Source organism: Stenella coeruleoalba (genome assembly GCF_951394435.1).
Source record: "Stenella coeruleoalba genome assembly, chromosome: 14".
Taxonomy (NCBI): domain Eukaryota; kingdom Metazoa; phylum Chordata; class Mammalia; order Artiodactyla; family Delphinidae; genus Stenella; species Stenella coeruleoalba.
Genome location: NC_137160.1, coordinates 82,025,245 through 82,042,439, shown reverse-complemented (window position 1 = coordinate 82,042,439; position 17,195 = coordinate 82,025,245). Strand labels below are relative to the sequence as shown.

The 17,195-nt window shown below is 44.1% G+C and overlaps 1 protein-coding gene across 3 annotated transcripts in view; it reads right to left on the bottom strand.

The window, feature by feature from the left end:
* The window catches only part of TMEM120B (transmembrane protein 120B), a 58,700-nt gene that overhangs the window by 19,085 nt on the left and 22,420 nt on the right, over window positions 1–17,195 (bottom strand). For all 3 annotated transcript variants that reach the window (XM_079943600.1, XM_079943598.1, XM_079943599.1), the window contains exons 2-3: window positions 4,692–4,810; window positions 2,799–2,915 (exon numbers count right to left, since the gene is read on the bottom strand). In XM_079943600.1, the coding sequence (XP_079799726.1) occupies window positions 2,799–2,915; window positions 4,692–4,810 (236 nt within the window). The remainder of the gene's footprint in view (window positions 1–2,798; window positions 2,916–4,691; window positions 4,811–17,195) is intronic.

The following is a 17,195-nucleotide window of genomic DNA, read 5'->3' as shown; positions in this document are numbered from 1 at the left end:
CTTGTAATAACCTATAATGGAAAAGAATATGAGAGAATATACAAATGTGTGTGTATAAAAATGAATCACTTTGCTGTACACCAGAAACTAACACAACATTGTAAATCAACTATACTGCAATAAAAAAAAATTATGATTATATTATGTACATATGTGTGTATGTACATATATATTTTCATCCCCCACTCCCTTCTAGAATGTAAGCTTTGAAAGCGCAGAAACTTTGACTTATTCGGAGCTTTATCCACTGTACATAGAATGGTGCTGGGCACAAAGTAGATGCTCATGAAACTTGTTGAATAAAATAAATATTAAAAAAATTTTAAAAAATAAAGTATGCAACTTAGTGGTAATCATTTTGTAATGTACAGAAATATCAACTCACTATGTGTACCTGGAACTAAAAAAAAAAAAGAATAAATAATAAAGTGAGCTCATAAAAATTTTTTTAATTAAAAATAAATTATACAATTTAATGGTTTCTGATATATTTATAATGTTGTGCAACCATCAGCATCACCTAATCCCAGAACATTTTCATCACCCCCAAAAGAAAGCCCATACCCACTATCAGCACATTCCCCACTCCCCCCAGCCCCTGGCAACCACTAATCTACATCGCATCTGTATGGATTTGTCTATCCTGGACATTTCGTATAAACGGACTCATGAAATATGTGGCTTTTTGTGTCTAGCTTCCTTGCTGTGAACATTCAGCACTCATTTCCACCACACACACACACACACACACACACACACACACACACACACACACACACACACACACACACACACACACACCCAGGAGTGGAATTTCTGGGTCGTATGGTATGTATGTGTTTGGCTTCAGTAGGAAATGGCAAACATTTTTGTAAAAAGGCATCTGCTTGCCCTCTGCTGCCTGACTCTTCCCTGTTTCCTGAAAATGAGATGGTGTGAGCCGGCTTTGGCCATGTAGCTGAGGACAACTCCCCAAGCGGGGGTGAAGTAGTAAGTTGGAAAAGGACCCTGAGTCCCTAGGTGACCTTGGGAGCCCACCACTCTCGGCCTTCAGGAGTCCACTCACCTCTGGACTGTGGTGTGTAAGAGACAAAAACCACGCATGTTTGAGCCATTGTGCCATTAGGCTTCTGTTACAATAGCCTGTACTCTAACACACTAATAAAGGTGCAAATAAAGGGTTATGAGATCTCAGGGGAAGAAGGGTTAATTTCACAGAAGGAGAGAGAGGGGGTTGGAAAGGCTTCACTGAGGTGGTAACATGTGAACTGGGCTTTGAAGGATGAGTAGAAGTTTGAGAGGAGAAAAGGGAACAGGAAAGCCTTCTTTCTAGCTATGAGTAAATTCTAGGGGCATTTCCCATCTGGTGTACCTGGAGCAGAGGTGTGAAAAGACCATCCATTTTTCCCACCTAGCATATAGTCCCCACTTCCTAGAAGGGCAGTACAATTTCCCTTCAGAGAATCACTTTTCCCCTAGGCTCTAGGGTAAGGCACATGACCCAGGTTCAGCCAAGGTGGTGCAACTTCCCGATTGGGTCAATAACGATCATGTGACACAATCTAGGCCAATAAGAATCAGTAACAGGACGTTTCCCAGAACTACTAAAGAACAAAGAGGCATTCTCTACTGGATTTGCTAAGTGGGTAGGATGCAAACCCAGAGCTGCTGGGGCTAGCTTGTAGAGAAAGCCTGCCTAAGAATAAAACTCATACGCTGGAAAAGAGAGTGAAAAGAAAGCTAAATGAGGGACACAGCCTAACAGTATCATTTGAGCAGCAGGATCCAGCCATACCTATAGATACACCTGGACTTTACAGTTACAAGAGCCAATAAATCCCCTATTTTTAATTAAGCAACTCTGAGTCGGGTTTTCTGTCATTTACAGTCCAAGGACTCCTGACTAATGTAACATGCACAGAGGACTAGGGAGATTGGAGCTGGGAAAGTGGATCTGAGCCACACTCTAAAAGAAGGTTATGCTGTTTCATTCTGTAGAAAGCTATCGCCACCCAAAGCCTAGAGTTTTTAACCAAATACAGCAAAAAAGAAGACAAGAGGAAGGGCTCTGGTAGAAGGCTCTGACTTAGGGCTAGGCCAAACCAGGAAGAAAGTCAGGGTGCTTCCCAGGACGTACTTTTAGCTGCCCACGTCAAGTCATGATACAATACTGTAAGGATCCCTCTCTGGAACAGGGTGGCGGTGATGTCACTTGAGGAAGGAGATGGGACTTCTCTGAAGGAGGAAGATGGAAAGAACACAAGCTCTAGAGTCAGAATGTCTAGTGTTCACATCCTGGCTCAGCCAAACCCGGTCTGAGCCACCTGGGCAAGATATTCCCTAATGTCTCTTCTCTGAACCTTGAAGAATGCAGATTCCTGGACCTGACTCACCAGGTTGTTGAGGATGAAGTGAGTGACATCAGGAGAGCCCCCAGCACGATGCAAGGCATACAGCACGCTCTCCATAAATGTTTGTTCTCTTAAGAGAGAACACCTTTCCTCTGGAGCCCAGGTGGCATCAGGCATGTGGCAGATCCTGGGAACCAGATCTTTCATCTTGTTCCTTGAAAAAGCCCTTCCAGGAATGTCACTACCACACGGGAGGGGCTGAGGTCCCCTCCTGGGTCCATGGAGAGATGTGTAAGGAAGGTTCCTTCTCTTTCCTGCCCTTGTTCCCTCCTTTTCACCTCCAACTCAAGCCCCAACAGGGAGGCAGGAGTCACACAGACCAGGTGCTCCAGGCCGGGGCATCTGCCCACAGCGCTGGGGGTTGGGGAGTAGGTCCCCAGCTCCTACCCGTTCTTCTTGGGCAGGTAGGCCTCCATGTCAAAGAAGACGTTCTGCCGCTCCTTGACGTTGGCGCCCAACTGCTGAATGAGCTCTGCCTCCTCCCGACTGGTGTGGCGCTTGTACCTGTGGTGAGAGGTGTGGGCGTAAAGAGAAGCAGGGGCGTTACACAGACTGCAGGAAGAATCTGGAAACTCTGGGTACCGCCCTCCCATCTTGCCATCGCAATGCTTCTCAACCTCAGTCCTCCACCTGTATTCTCTGCGTTTGATGCTGACTCCCTGCTAGTCTTGTGACCTTGGGAATGTCCTTCAACCTCTGTGCCTTATTTTCCATACCTCAAACACAGGGATACATCCCATCAGTCTTACCTTATAGACAATATCAATGTGAGAATAAAGTGAATAAGTGCAATGTTAAGCATTTAGAATACCGGACACAAGGTACAAGTTCAATGGATATCTACTGGCAGTACTACTTTCCAGGCTACTCTATAGGAACAACCTGAAGATTACTAAGAGTACAGACAGGAAGGATGCTTTGAAAGTATAATCAGTCAACCAACCAAGGTCTGACTGTTATTCTTTGGTGACACTTAATCTCAAAACCAGGAAAGCAAGTCACAGACACTCTCAGAATAGCAGGGCTCCTTGGTGTAAGAACATAACTCACGGGTCAACCTTCTAACTCAGTGGTTCTCAACTGGGGAAACCTGGGATGAGAGCACTTCCCAAACCATGAAGACACTGTCTGGGAACATTCTGGTTGTCAAGACAGGGGTAGAGGGTTCTACTGGCATCTAGTGGGTAGAAGCCAGGGATGCTGCTAAACGTCCGACCATGCACAGGACAGCCCCCAACAGCAAAGAATTATCAATAGTGCCACGACTGAAAAACCCTAGACAGATGAAAGACTCTTGAGTCCTGTCATCAGTAAGATGTGTTTTTCCAAGGGTGGTGATGTCATTACATGGAACCATCCACACGCTACACCATGATTAACGGGCCTCCATTTCCAAAATGGTCAGTCAAGGATAGGGGTATAATCAGTAACTGTCCCCAAAATTGTCCACCAGGGAAAGGAAGAATTGACCAGGATTCCAGAATTGTCACAAACTCTGGAATGGAGGCCCAGCTAAGTGACCTGGGACGAGCCACTCAGAGCATGTTTTCCTGCCTCCCTAGGGGGGTCACAGTATCCAGTGGACGCGTTCACCTGCAGGGGATGAGAGCACTTCTCAAGCCGTGAAGACACGGGATTAGGAAGTGAACAGGTGATCCTGGCCTCAGGAACTGAACTAAGTCATGAGCTCAAGCATATCCCCACCAGGGATGCCAGACTTCTCACCCCCTCCACCAGAGAGCCCGGTGAGGAGTGAGCTCCCACACCCGTGAGAAGGATACTTGCTATTTACCTGCCCAGTAGGACTTATTAGAACACCCTTCCTCTGGGGAACTATGCCTCATCCTCGCCCCATCCCGTAGGGTTCAAGTAGGGCTGTCCCATCCCCCAGGTCCATAAAGTGAACATATGACCGAGTCTTGTCCAACCAGAGTCTCAATGACTGGTTTGCAGACGGGTACGTGACCAATTCCAGCCAATGGGGATCATGCCCAGAACTTCCGCTGGTGTGGCCGAGCCAGTAGGAAGAAAGGCTGGAGGATAAAAGCCTGGCACTGTTGGTGGTCATCTCAGTGACCATCTCAGCCAAAGTAAAGCCAACCTAGAGGAAGGCAGAATTTAGAGGAAAAAAACAGATTCCTAAAAACACCCTTTGACCCCTGGATCCAGTGATGCCTGAAGCCACTCCTGGTTTTTTCCATTAAAATTTCCATTCTCTGCTCAAGCCAGGCCAGTTTTGAGTTGGGATTCAGGGGAGCCTTTGAGTTGCAGCCAGCCTACCTCTGGAGCGTGCGCTTCAGGTCCTTCAGTCGTGTCTTCTGCTTGCTGATGGAGCTGCTGCACGAAGTCTGGAGTGCGGTCAGCTCCTCCAGCTTCTGCCTGTAGATCCTGTGAATATCCTAAGGGACGGAGCAGCCCAGGTAGCGTGTGCAGGAGGACATAATGGGGTCATTTTTCAGTTTGCTTGTGTCTGGGGATGTGACTACAGCAATCACAGTTTCACAGTTAAGATGATACAACTATGGATACCAAGGGAGAAAGGGGTGGGGTGGGAGGAACTGGGAGACTGGGATAGACACTTACACATTATTGATACTACGTATAAAATAGACAACTGATGGGAACATACTGTAGAGCACAGGGAACTCTACCTACTACACTGTGGTAACCTAAATGGGAGGGAAGTCCAAAAGGGAGGGAATATCTGTATGTGTATGGCTGATTCATTTTGTTGGGCAGTGCAGGCTAATGCCACATTGTAAAGCCACCATACTCCAATAAAATTAATTTTTAAAAAAGAAAGAGGGAAAAAAAGACGATACAACTACACCTATCAAAGATGTGGCTTATAAAATTGGGACTGGATTTGGGGAAGGCAGCACAGCACAGCACAGCATTTCTGTAATAAGGAACTACTGTTTTTTCCTGCGCAGGTTCCATCCTTCCTGATGGGAACAGCAACCAAATATGCCTTTGAGAGGTCAGCCACCTCTTGTCAAGTTTTAATCCAGATGGTTTGAGTAGAGCTAACAGTTCCCATGCCAAGAGTGGTCATGTGATCCAGGCCTGACCAATCAGTATCCTCCAATCCCCTGGCAACTGATTGGTTCAGAGGTGGACACATGACTCAAACTGAGCCAATGAGAGTCAGCCCTGGGACTTTTACCTAGAAGTATTGGTTTAGTGATGCCTTCTTTCTCCTGGGTTTGCTAATCTGGTAGAAGGTACACCTGGGGCTGCTGAGTGGCGAGAGCCTGCCTAAGAATGAAGCCAAACGGAAAACAGAATTGAGACATGGTAAGAGACAGCATTCTCATAGCACCATTTCAGCCCCTGGAGCTAACCGAGTCTGAATGTAATGCTACCTGATACTCTTAGTTACATGAATTAATAAATTTCTTTCCAGTTAGTCCAGTTTGAGTTGGGTTTTTGATCCTGGCAATGAAGAGAGCTCTTGCTAAGTCAACTAAGAAAAGGACACACCTCTTCCCTTAAAGCCAACCCTCCCTACCCCAGGCACAGTCACTCTAATACACTCAACATCTCATTCCTGGAAATAACCATTCAGGGCCATAAGGCCAGAGGAAATACAAGACACTTCACCCCAATGCAGGGAGAATGGAACACAGTAATTTCTCGACATTGCTGCCACAGCACACCTCCCCCCAAATAATGCCATATACAGGGAAACGACCAGTTTCTTCTAGAGTTTGAAAATCTAAGACAAATACCAACAATTTGGAGAAAACAATATGGGGAATGGGGACCATAAAATTAAAAACAATAATGCAATGAACATATTTAAAGTGGCTGTTTGCTTGGGTGGTGGAGAACTGTATTAGCAGAGAGACAGAGAAAAAGAGGACGGTCAGACAGGGAGGCCACAGCCTAAACTCTCATGTCTGTCAAGCAGGTTCCTAGATATGAAGGTTAAACCAGAAAATAAGGAAAAAGTGAAGGCCCAGAAGTGAACAGACAGCAATTCGGAGCCACATGGAAGAACGCTGTGAGCAAGACCCCCTCGGCCCCCAGAAGAGAGGGCTCAGTCCCCTGGACTTACACAGTTTCCTCACTCCTTCCCGGGCCCCAAGAGAGGAAAACTGTGTCTCTTTTTTAATTTAAGTTTTAATTTTTAAATAATCTCAAACTTCCAGGAAATTCCCTGGCAGTCCAGTGGTTAGGATACGGTGCTTCCACTTCAGGGGGCCTGGGTTCGATCCCTGATCAGAGAACTAAGATTCCACAAGCCGCACGACGTGGCCAAAAAATTTAAAATAAAATAAATAATCTCAAACTTCCAAAAGAATTGTAAGAGTACAAAGAACTCCCCTATACCTTTCGCCCAGATTCACCAACTGTTAGCATTATGACATATTTGCTTTATTCCCATGTGTGTGTGCGTTTATGTGTGTTGGGTGTATTCTTTTTCTATATCAGGCGACAGTAAACTACAGCCCACAGGCCAAATCTGGCCCCCTGATTTTGTATGGGCAGTAAGCTAGAAATAATTTTTGCCTGGTTGGAAAAGATCAAAAGAAGAATACTTCGTGACACGTGAAAAGTACATGAAATTGAAACTTCGGGATCCATAAATAAACTTCACTGGAGCACGGTCCTGCCCATTCATTTATATATTGTCTGTGACATCACAGTAGCAGAGCAAGAGTAGTGTGACAGAGACCACATGGCCCGCAAAGCCCAGAATCCTCACTACTTGACCTTCTTGCCAAAAGAGTTTGTCTACTCCTGTTCTAAACCATTTGGGAGTTAGTTGCAGACAACAGGCTTCTTTACTCCTAAATACTTTAGTGCATATTTCCTAAGGACATGACATTCTCTTATACATTCAGTTATCAAATACAGAAAATATAACTTTGATACAATACAATACTATCACCTCCAACACCAACCAAATTCAAATTCAAATTTGGATGCTAACTATCTCTTGAAGGCAATTTCCCCCCAGACCTGGACCCGATTCAGTTTGATGCCCTATATTACTATTCATATCACTTTGGTCTCCTATAGTCTAGACCAGCTTCTCAACTTCCGTCTTTTGTGACATCGGCATTTTTAAAGAGTTCGGTCCAGTTGTTCTGGAGAATGTCCCTCCACCTTGGTTTGTCTGATACTTCCGCATGATTGAATTTTAGTTATGCACCTGGGACAGAAATGCCAGTAAAGTGACGCTGGGCCCTCAGCGTCTCCCATCACGAGGGACGTGGTGTCTGTGATGTTAACTTTGATTGCTTGGGAGAGGTGGTGTTCACCTGTCTTCTCCACTGTACAGTGACCAGCTTTCTACCTGTAATTAATAAGTAATCTGTACAGAGAGAGGCTTCAGTGCCAAAACAGTCCTCAATGTTCAACCAATATCTGCTGGTAACAAAGGAAACCCTCCAGAACTGGACGAGGAGGATGGGGGCAGAGAGACCCCCCAACTAAGCAGCCTCTGAGAATGTGGGGTCTTTGGACTGAGAGTCCCCAGCAATGCCAGCTGGGCCATGCCACCTCCTGGCACTCTTTGGTGTTGGGTCCCACCACAGCACGAGAAGACCAAGACTGAAACATCGGCAGCCCGATGCTTACCAGGCCTTCAGTTTAAATTAATATTTAATTTCACAAGTAAACATGAAGACATCATCCTCGTTAAAAATTAAAACACTGCAGTTATGGCTAGAGTCGGCTTTGAATATACCCCTATCCTGTCTTCTCCCACTTCTCCAGAAGTAACCACTGTTACCAGTTTCTTCTAGATCTTTTTCTACGTATTCTTCCAGACTGTATGTATCTATGTATTTCTATATTCCACATAGACCTATTTCTATATACACACACTTAACTATGTATACATATATATGAAAAATACACACTGTTGCAAAAACTAATTGCCCCTAATACTTATTCTCCTTTGCATCCTTTTAATAACAGGACCCTACTGAGTGATAGCCAGGCACGTGGCTGTCCAGCTACAGACATTTCCCAGCCTCCCTTGCAGCTAGGTGTAGCAATATGACCAAGAGTTAGCCACTGGGTTGCAAGCAGAAGTGATGTAAGTTCTGAACCATATTTTTTTTTTAACCATTACACCTGCCATTTCTAGCTATTCAGTTTTCACATGTCAAGCCAACATTTTCTGCCAAGAATAACTGAACCACATTTTTATAAGGAATGGCTTGCCCTCCACTCTCTCTTTCCCTGGCTGGCAAATGGCAACAATGGATCCAGTTACCTTGAAACCAGAGATGGAAGCCACATAATACAAATGACAAAGCCCACTGTACCCTCCTCAGCCAAACGAACCTGGATCCCGGGTGACCTCATGTGACAGGGCTTCCCACCTGTGACTGTTTTACAACAAGACCACCAAGCCTTTAGCACTCCTCACATAGAGAAGTGGGTTCTCTGTTCCCTCCCATTAAAAGTAGGCTTATGGCTGATTTGACCAATAAAATATGTCAAAATTACCCAAAAAGCAAACAATCTGATTAAAAAATGGGCAGAAGATCTGAATAGACATTTTTCCAAAGAAGCCATACAGATAGCCAACAGGCACATGAAAAGATGCTCAACACTGCTAATCATCAAATAAATGCAAATCAAAACCACAGGGAGATATCATCTCACACCTGTCAGAATGGCTGTCATCAAAAAAGACCACAATTAACAAATGTTGGCGAGGATGTGGAGAAAAGAGAACCCCTGTGCACTGTTGGTGGGAATGTAAATTGGTGCAGCCACTGTGGAAACAGTACGGAGGTTCCTCAAAAAACTAAAAATAAAAAAAAAATTAAAAAAAAATAAAAATAAAAATAGAACTACCACATGATCCAGCAATTCCACTCCTGGGTATATATCTGAAGAAAATGAAAATACTAATTAAAAAAGATATAGGCACAGCAGCATTATTTACAATAACCAAGATATGGAGGCAACCTAAATGTCCGTCAACAGACAAATGGATAAAGATGTGGTATATATATATATATATATATATATATATATATATATATATATATATACAGTGGAATACTACTCAGCCATAACAAAGAATGAAATTTTGCCATTTTCAACAACATGGATGGACTTGGAGGGTATTATGCTTAGTGAAATAAGTGAGACAGAGAAAGACAAACACGGTATGATATCATTTATATGTGGAATCTTAAAAAAATAAAACTAGTGAATATAACAAGAACAGACTCACAGATACAGAGAACACACTAGTGGTTACCAGTGGGAAGAGAGAAGGGGGAGACGGGCATGATAGGAGTAGGGGATTAAGAGGTACAAACTGCTATGCATAAAATAAATAAGTTACAAGCATATATTCTAGTAGAGAATGGACTTGAGGACATGGGGAGGGGGAAGGGTAAGCTGGGACGAAGTGAGAGAGTGGCATGGACTTATATGTACTACCAAATGTAAAATAGATAGCTAGTGGGAAGCAGCCGCATAACACAGGGAGATCAGCTTGGTGCTTTGTGACCACCTAGACGGTGGGATAGGGACGGTGGGAGGGAGATGAAAGAGGGAGGAGATATGGGGATATATGTATATGTATAGGTGATTCACTTTGTTATAAAGCAGAAACTGACACACCACTGTAAAGCAATTATACTCCAATAGAGATGTTAAAAAAAAAAGGATATACTGTACAACACAGGGAATACAGCCAACATTTTATCATAAGCATAAGTGAAATATAACCTTTAAAAATTGTGAACCACTAGGCACTTCCCTGGTGGCTCAGTGGTTAAGAATCCGCCTGCCACAAAAACAGAAATATACATCAATGGAACAGGAGAGAAAGCCCAGAGATAAACCCACGCACATATGGTCACCTTATCTTTGATAAAGGAGGCAAGAATATACACTGGAGAAAAGACAGCCTCTTCAATAAGTGGTGCTGGGAAAGCTGGAGAGCTCCATGTAAAAGAATGAAATTAGAACATTCCCTAACACCATACACAAAAATAAACTCAAAATAGATTAAAGACCTAAATGTAAGGCCAGACACTATAAAACTCTTAGAGGAAAACATAGGCAGAACACTCTATGACATAAATCACAGCAAGATCCTTTTTGACCCACCTCCTAGAGAAATGGAAATAAAAACAAAAATAAACAAATGGGACCTAATGAAACTTAAAAGCTTTTGCACAACAAAGGAAACCATAAACAAGACAAAAGGACAACCCTCAGAACGGGAGAAAATATTTGCAAATGAAGCAACTGACAAAGGATTAATCTCCAAAATATACAAGCAGCTCACGCAGCTCAATATCAAAAAAACGAACAACCCAATCCAAAATTGGGCAGAAGACCTAAATAGACATTTCTCCAAAGTAGACATATAGATTGCCAAAAAACACATAAAAGGATGCTCAATATCACTAATCATTAGAGAAATGCAAATCAAAACTACAGTGAGGTATCACCTTACACCAGTCAGAATGGCCATCATCAAAAAATCTACAAACAACAAATGCTGGAGAGGGTGTGGAGAAAAGGGAACCCTCTTGCACTGCTGGTGGGAATGTAAATTGATACAGCCACTGTGGAGAACAGTATGGAGGTGCCTTAAAAAACTAAAAATAGAACTACCATATATGACCCAGCAATCCCGCTACTGTGCATATACCCTGAGAAAACCATAATTCAAAAAGAGTCATGTACCACAATGTTCATTGCAGCTCTATTTACAATAGCCAGGACATGGAAGCAACCTAAGTGTCCATCAACAGATGAATGGATAAAGAAGATGTGGCATATATATACAATGGAATATTACTCAGCCATAAAAAGGAATGAAATTGAGTTATTTGTAGTGAGGTGGATGGATCTAGAGTCTGACATACAGAGTGAAGTAAGTCAGAAAGAGAAAAACAAATACCATACGCTAACACATATATATGGAATCTAAAAAAAAAAAAAAGATTCTGAAGAACCTAGGGGCCGGACAGGAATAAAGACACAGACGTAGAGGATGGACTTGAGGACGCGGGGAGGGGGAAGGGTAAGCTGGGACAAAGTGAAAGAGTGGCATTGACATATATACACACCAAATGTAAAACAGGTAGCTAGTGGGAAGCAGCCGCATAGCACAGGGAGATCAGCTCGGTGCTTTGTGACCACCTAGAGGGGTGGGATAAGGAGGGTGGGAGGGAGACGCAAGAGGGAGGGGATATGGGAATATATGTATGCATATCACTGATTCACGTTGTTTTACAGCAGAAACTAACACAACAATGTAAAGCAATTATCCTCCAATAAAGATGTTAAAAAAAAAAAAGGAATCCACCTGCCAATGCAGGGGACACAGGTTTGAGCCCTGGTCCAGGAAGATCCCACATGCCGCGGAACAACTAAGCCTGTGCACCACAACTACTGAGCCTACGCGCTAGAGCCCGTGAGCTACAACTACTGAAGCCCACGCGCCTGGAGCCCGTGCTCCACCACAAGAGAAGTCACCGCAATGAGAAGCCCACGCACCACAACAAATAGTACCCACCGCTCACCGCAACTAGAGAAAGCCTGTGCACAGCAATGAAGACCCAACGTAACCAAATAAATAAATAAATAAATTTATTTTAAAGAAAGTTGTGAACCACTATATTGTACACCTGAAACATATAGTACTGTTAAGTCAACTATACCTCAATTTTTTTTAAATGGCAGAAGTGACACTATAAAATTTCTGAGAAAAAGTCACGGAAGGCCATGTAGCTTCTGCCTTATTTGCTGGAACACAAGCTCTTGGAACAAAATGTTCAACTACCCTGGGGCCACCATGCTGCATGGAAACCCTAACCACATAGAGAAGTCACATGGAGGCAGCCTGATCAATAGCCCCAACTAAGACAAACCTTGTTATTCCAGCTCAGGTCCCAGACATGAGGGTCAAGAAATCTCCAGATGATTCCAGCCCCAGGCATGTGAGTTACTCCCAGCCATTCACGTCTTCCCAGCTAAGGCCGCTGACCTCATGGAGCACCGTCAAGCCATCCCCACCATGCCCTGCCTAAACTCCTGACCCACAGACTCTGTGAGCAAAATGCAATAACTGTTGCTTTATGCAGCAACAGATAACTGGAACACCACTCACCCTGGACCACATCCCACTCTGAACTGTTATGCGAGAAAGAAAGAAGCTACCTCATTTAAACCCTTTTATTAGGATACCTCTTTGCTACAGCAGCATAGCTTATACCCTAAAGCACATACTTCTGATTTTGTAAAATATATTAACAGTATCAGAATATAGATATGATTTCACAACTTTCTTTTCTCACTCAACAATATGTCTTATAGATCTACCCACATAAGAATATATAGATGTATTTCATTTTTTTTAGACCTGTGCAGTACTTCATGCTGTGGACATACAACAGTTTATTTAGCCATTTTCCTATCACTGGGTGTTTAGGTTGTTTCCAGTCTCTGACTATAACCGACAATGCAGCACTGAATAATATCCTTGCACTGTCTCTCTGGGGAAATGTGCAAGTGTCTCTGGGGAAGAGAAGTGGAATTGCTGGGTCACAGGGTACCGGCTTGATTTTAGTTTTAACAGATCTTGGCAAATTGCCTGCAAAGTGACTGTGACAATTTACACTCCCACCCACAGCATATGACAGCTGTCCTCCACACCTCACCAAGCAACACTCACTGCTATCCCCACTGACTTTTTTTTTTTTGGCCACCCTGCACGGCCTACGGGATCCTAGTTCCCTAACCAGGGACCGAACCTGTGCCCTCTGCAGTGAGAGCACAGAGTCCCAACCACTGCACTGCCAGGGAATTCCCCCCACTGACTTTCTTATGGGCACTTTTCCGATGCTTCACTGGTGATATTTTCTGCCCAATCCTAAGGCATCAGACTGAGTAGGGATAGGAAGTCCATGGCCCTTCCCATAATTTTGTCCCTTGGCACATACAATCATTCCTGATCCTTAAGAGTTCTCCGTCTCTCTCTCTGCCATTGGCTAGAACCACTTCCCAAGGGAGATCTGATACTGGAGACCACACGTCCGGTCCACCCTGCCCTCGGCTCCAGGCTCAGGATTTGCCAGTCTTGAGGACAACGTGGGGTCTGGGGGGCTGGAAACAAGGCCCTTAGTGTGACATGCTCTCCATTCCCAGGGCACTCCTTGCCCACGCCCAGTCTCTGCTGATTCTACCTCATGCCAGTCCCACAAGCAGCAGGAAAGATTATCAACTCATTTCTTGGATTCTAAATTTTTTCCAGACCTGCTGTCTCTCAGTCTTTTTTCAACTGTGGCAAAAATATATAACATAAAATTTACCATGTTAATCATTAAATTTAAAAAAATTTTCTACTTGTAACAAAATACACATAAAATTTACCATCTTAACCATTTTATGTGTACAACTCAGTGGCATCTAATATGCTCACATCACTGAGTAACCATTACCACCATCCATCTCCAGAACTTTTTCATCATTGCAACTGAAACTCCAAACCTGTCACACAATAATTCAATTTCCTGTTCCCCGCCCAGCCCCTGGCAACCACCACTCTACTTTTTGTTCTATGAATTTGACTCCTCTAGGTATAAGTTGAATCATACAGTATTTATACTTTTTGTGCCTGACTTATTTAGACATATCATCATGGCTCCAAGGTCCATCCAAATTGCAGCATGTAGCAGAATTTCCTTCCTTTTTAAGGCTGAACAATATCCTGCAGTATGTATATACCACATTTTATCCACTCATCTGTTGATGAACACCTGGGTTGCTTCCATCTTTTGGATATTGTGAATAATGTTACTATGAACATGGGTGGATAAATATTTGTTCGAGTCCCTCCTTTTAATTCTTTTGAGTATATAATCAGAAGTAGAATTTCTGGATCATAAGGTAATCCACGTTTAACTTTTTCAAGGAACTGCCATACCGTTTTCCAGAGAGGCTGTACCATTTTACAACAGCTGTCTCTTTTTTTTTTTTTTTTGGCTGCGTTGGGTCTTCATTGCTGCGCGCAGGCTTCCTCTAGTTGTGGCGAGCGGAGGCTACTCTTCGCTGCGGTGTGCGGGCTTCTCATTGTGCAGCACGGGCTCTAGGCACGCGGGCTTCAGTACTTGTGGCACTTGGGCTCCGCAGTTGTGGCTTGCAGGCTCTAGAGCGCAGGCTCACTAGTCGTGGCGCACGGGCTTAGTTGCTCCGCGGCATGTGGGATCTTCCCGGAACAGGGCTGGAACCCATGTCCCCTGTATTGGCAGGTGGATTCTTAACCGCTGCGCCACCAGGGAAGTCCCCACAGACCCTCAGTTGGACTTGTGCTTTGAGATGTTTTTTTCCAGGAACAGGAGGATGAGCCACACTGAGGCAATCCAATCCTGCCTTTCATCCAGCCAGCCCTGTGTCCTTGAATGCAACTAGTCGCCAGATGGAAGCTTTCTGTTGTTTTTGCCAGCTCAGCAGCTGTTCCCTTTCTGGTTAATGTCCCTATGGTTTCTTTGGAGATCCATCCCTCCCCAACACTCAGTCCATGAGATCTGGCTAGGAGCAGGTTTACCCCAGGTTCCAGGGCAAATGACCCAGGCCTGGCCAATCAGAATATCAGCCTCCTGACCAGGCTGGCTGACTCAGGGACGAGCATTCAAAACCAATGAACCTCAGTGGTGGGGTTTTATCAGAACTGTTGGAAAAAAAAACAAACCTCTTTTTCCCCTAGTTCTCAAGGTAGCAGGAGCTACCCCTGCTACCTTAGCAGAGCTAATGGGGCTGCCTTGCCTGGGAATGAACCCAACTGAGAGGAAAACAGGATGGAGAGGCAAACAAAGGCTGAGCCCTGACGGTTTCATTTAAGCCCCTGGATCGGCTTATATCTGAAGGCGGTACACCTTTGACTTCCCTATTAATGTAAGCAAACAAATGCCATTTTATTCTGTTTGGCTTTTTAAGAGGCAAGTGTCAGAATCTAGATTAACATGCCAAAGAACAGAGCTTTCCATCTGGGCAAAGTTAACCACACCAGGTAAGAAGAGAAGCCATAAATCTTGGACTCTTTATTACCAAGCTCTTGCCCTGGTCACTGTCATTTATTTTTATTTTTATTTTTTGCGGTACGCGGGCCTCTCACTGTTGTGGCCTCTCCCGTTGCGGAGCACAGGCTCCGGACAGGCAGGCTCAGCGGCCATGGCTCACGGGCCCAGCCGCTCCGTGGCATGTGGGATCTTCCCGGACCGGGGCACGAACCCGTGTCCCCTGCATCGGCAGGCGGACTCCCAACCACTGCACCACCAGGGAAGCCCCTAAACCATCATTTTTTAACAACTTTATTGAAGTATAATTTACATGTCATAACATTCTCATTTTAAGTGTACAATTCAGTGATTTTTATACATTTATCAAGTTATGCAACTATCACCACATCCAGTTTTAAAACATTCCATTATCCAGTAAGATCTCCAGTGTCTATGAGCACTCGCTCCCCACTCTTCCCTCCTCCCAGCTCCTGGCAACCACTAATCCCCCTTCTGTCCCTATAGATGTCTTTTCTGGATACTTCATATAAATGGAATCATACAATATGTGGCTTTGCGTCTGGCTTCTTTCACGTAGCATACTGTTTTTGACGTGTATTTATGTTGTAGTATGTATCAATTTTTATTACTACTCAGCACTTATATCACATTTTGTTCATTCATCTACCAGCTGTTAGACATTTGGGTTATTTCCACTTTTTGGGTACTATGAATAATGCTGCCATGAACATTCATGTACAAGTCTTTGTGTAGATACCTATTTTCCTTTCTCTTGGATAGATACCTAGGAATGGAATTGTTGGGTCATATGGTAAGTATATGTTTAACTTTCAAAGAAAATGCCAGAATGCCAAACCACTATTTTTATTTCTAAACTAGGCAGCAGTGTATTGGAGCAAGGGAGACACTCACTGAAAACTGGGAGTTGGGTCTCTGCACACAGTGCAAGGAGGACCAGCTTATTAAACATGATTGACTCCCACTTTAAGTTGCTACCTCCAAAAATAACCCAGAATGCTGGGGGCACCAAAGCAGACAAGCAGCTATGGAAGAAAGGACTCTACTCTGCTGCCCGAAGCAAGTCCCAACCCCCCAACTATCTAGTTCAAGACCAAGCAAAGAAAACAGACACACTTAAGGAACCTCCATACTGTTCTCCGTAGTGGCTGTATCAATTTACCTTCCCACCAACAGTGCAGGAGGGTTCCCTTTCCAGCACACCCTCTCCAGCATTTATTGTTTCTAGATTTTTTGATAATGGCCATTCTGACCGGCGTGAGGTGATACCTCACTGTAGTTTTGATTTGCATTTCTCTTAAAAGACTAAAAATAGAACTATCATATGACCCAGCAATCCCATTATTGGGCATATACCCTGAGAAAACCATAATTCAAAAAGAGTCATGTGCGCTGATGCAGGGGACACGGATTTGTGCCCCGGTCCGGGAAGATCCCACATGCCACGGAGCGGCTGGGCCCGTGAGCCATGGCCGCTGAGCCTGCGCGTCCGGAGCCTGTGCTCCGCAACGGGAGAGGCCCATGTACCGCCCACAACAGTGAGAGGCCCATGTACCGCAAAAAAAAAAAAAAAAAAAAAGAGTCATGTGCCACAATGTTCACTGAAGCTCTATTTACAATAGGCAGGACATGGAAGCAACCTAAGTGTCCATCGACAGATGAATGGATAAAGAAGATGTGGCACATATATACAACGGAATATTACTAGCCATAAAAAGAAACAAAATTGAGTTATTTGTAGTGAGGTGGA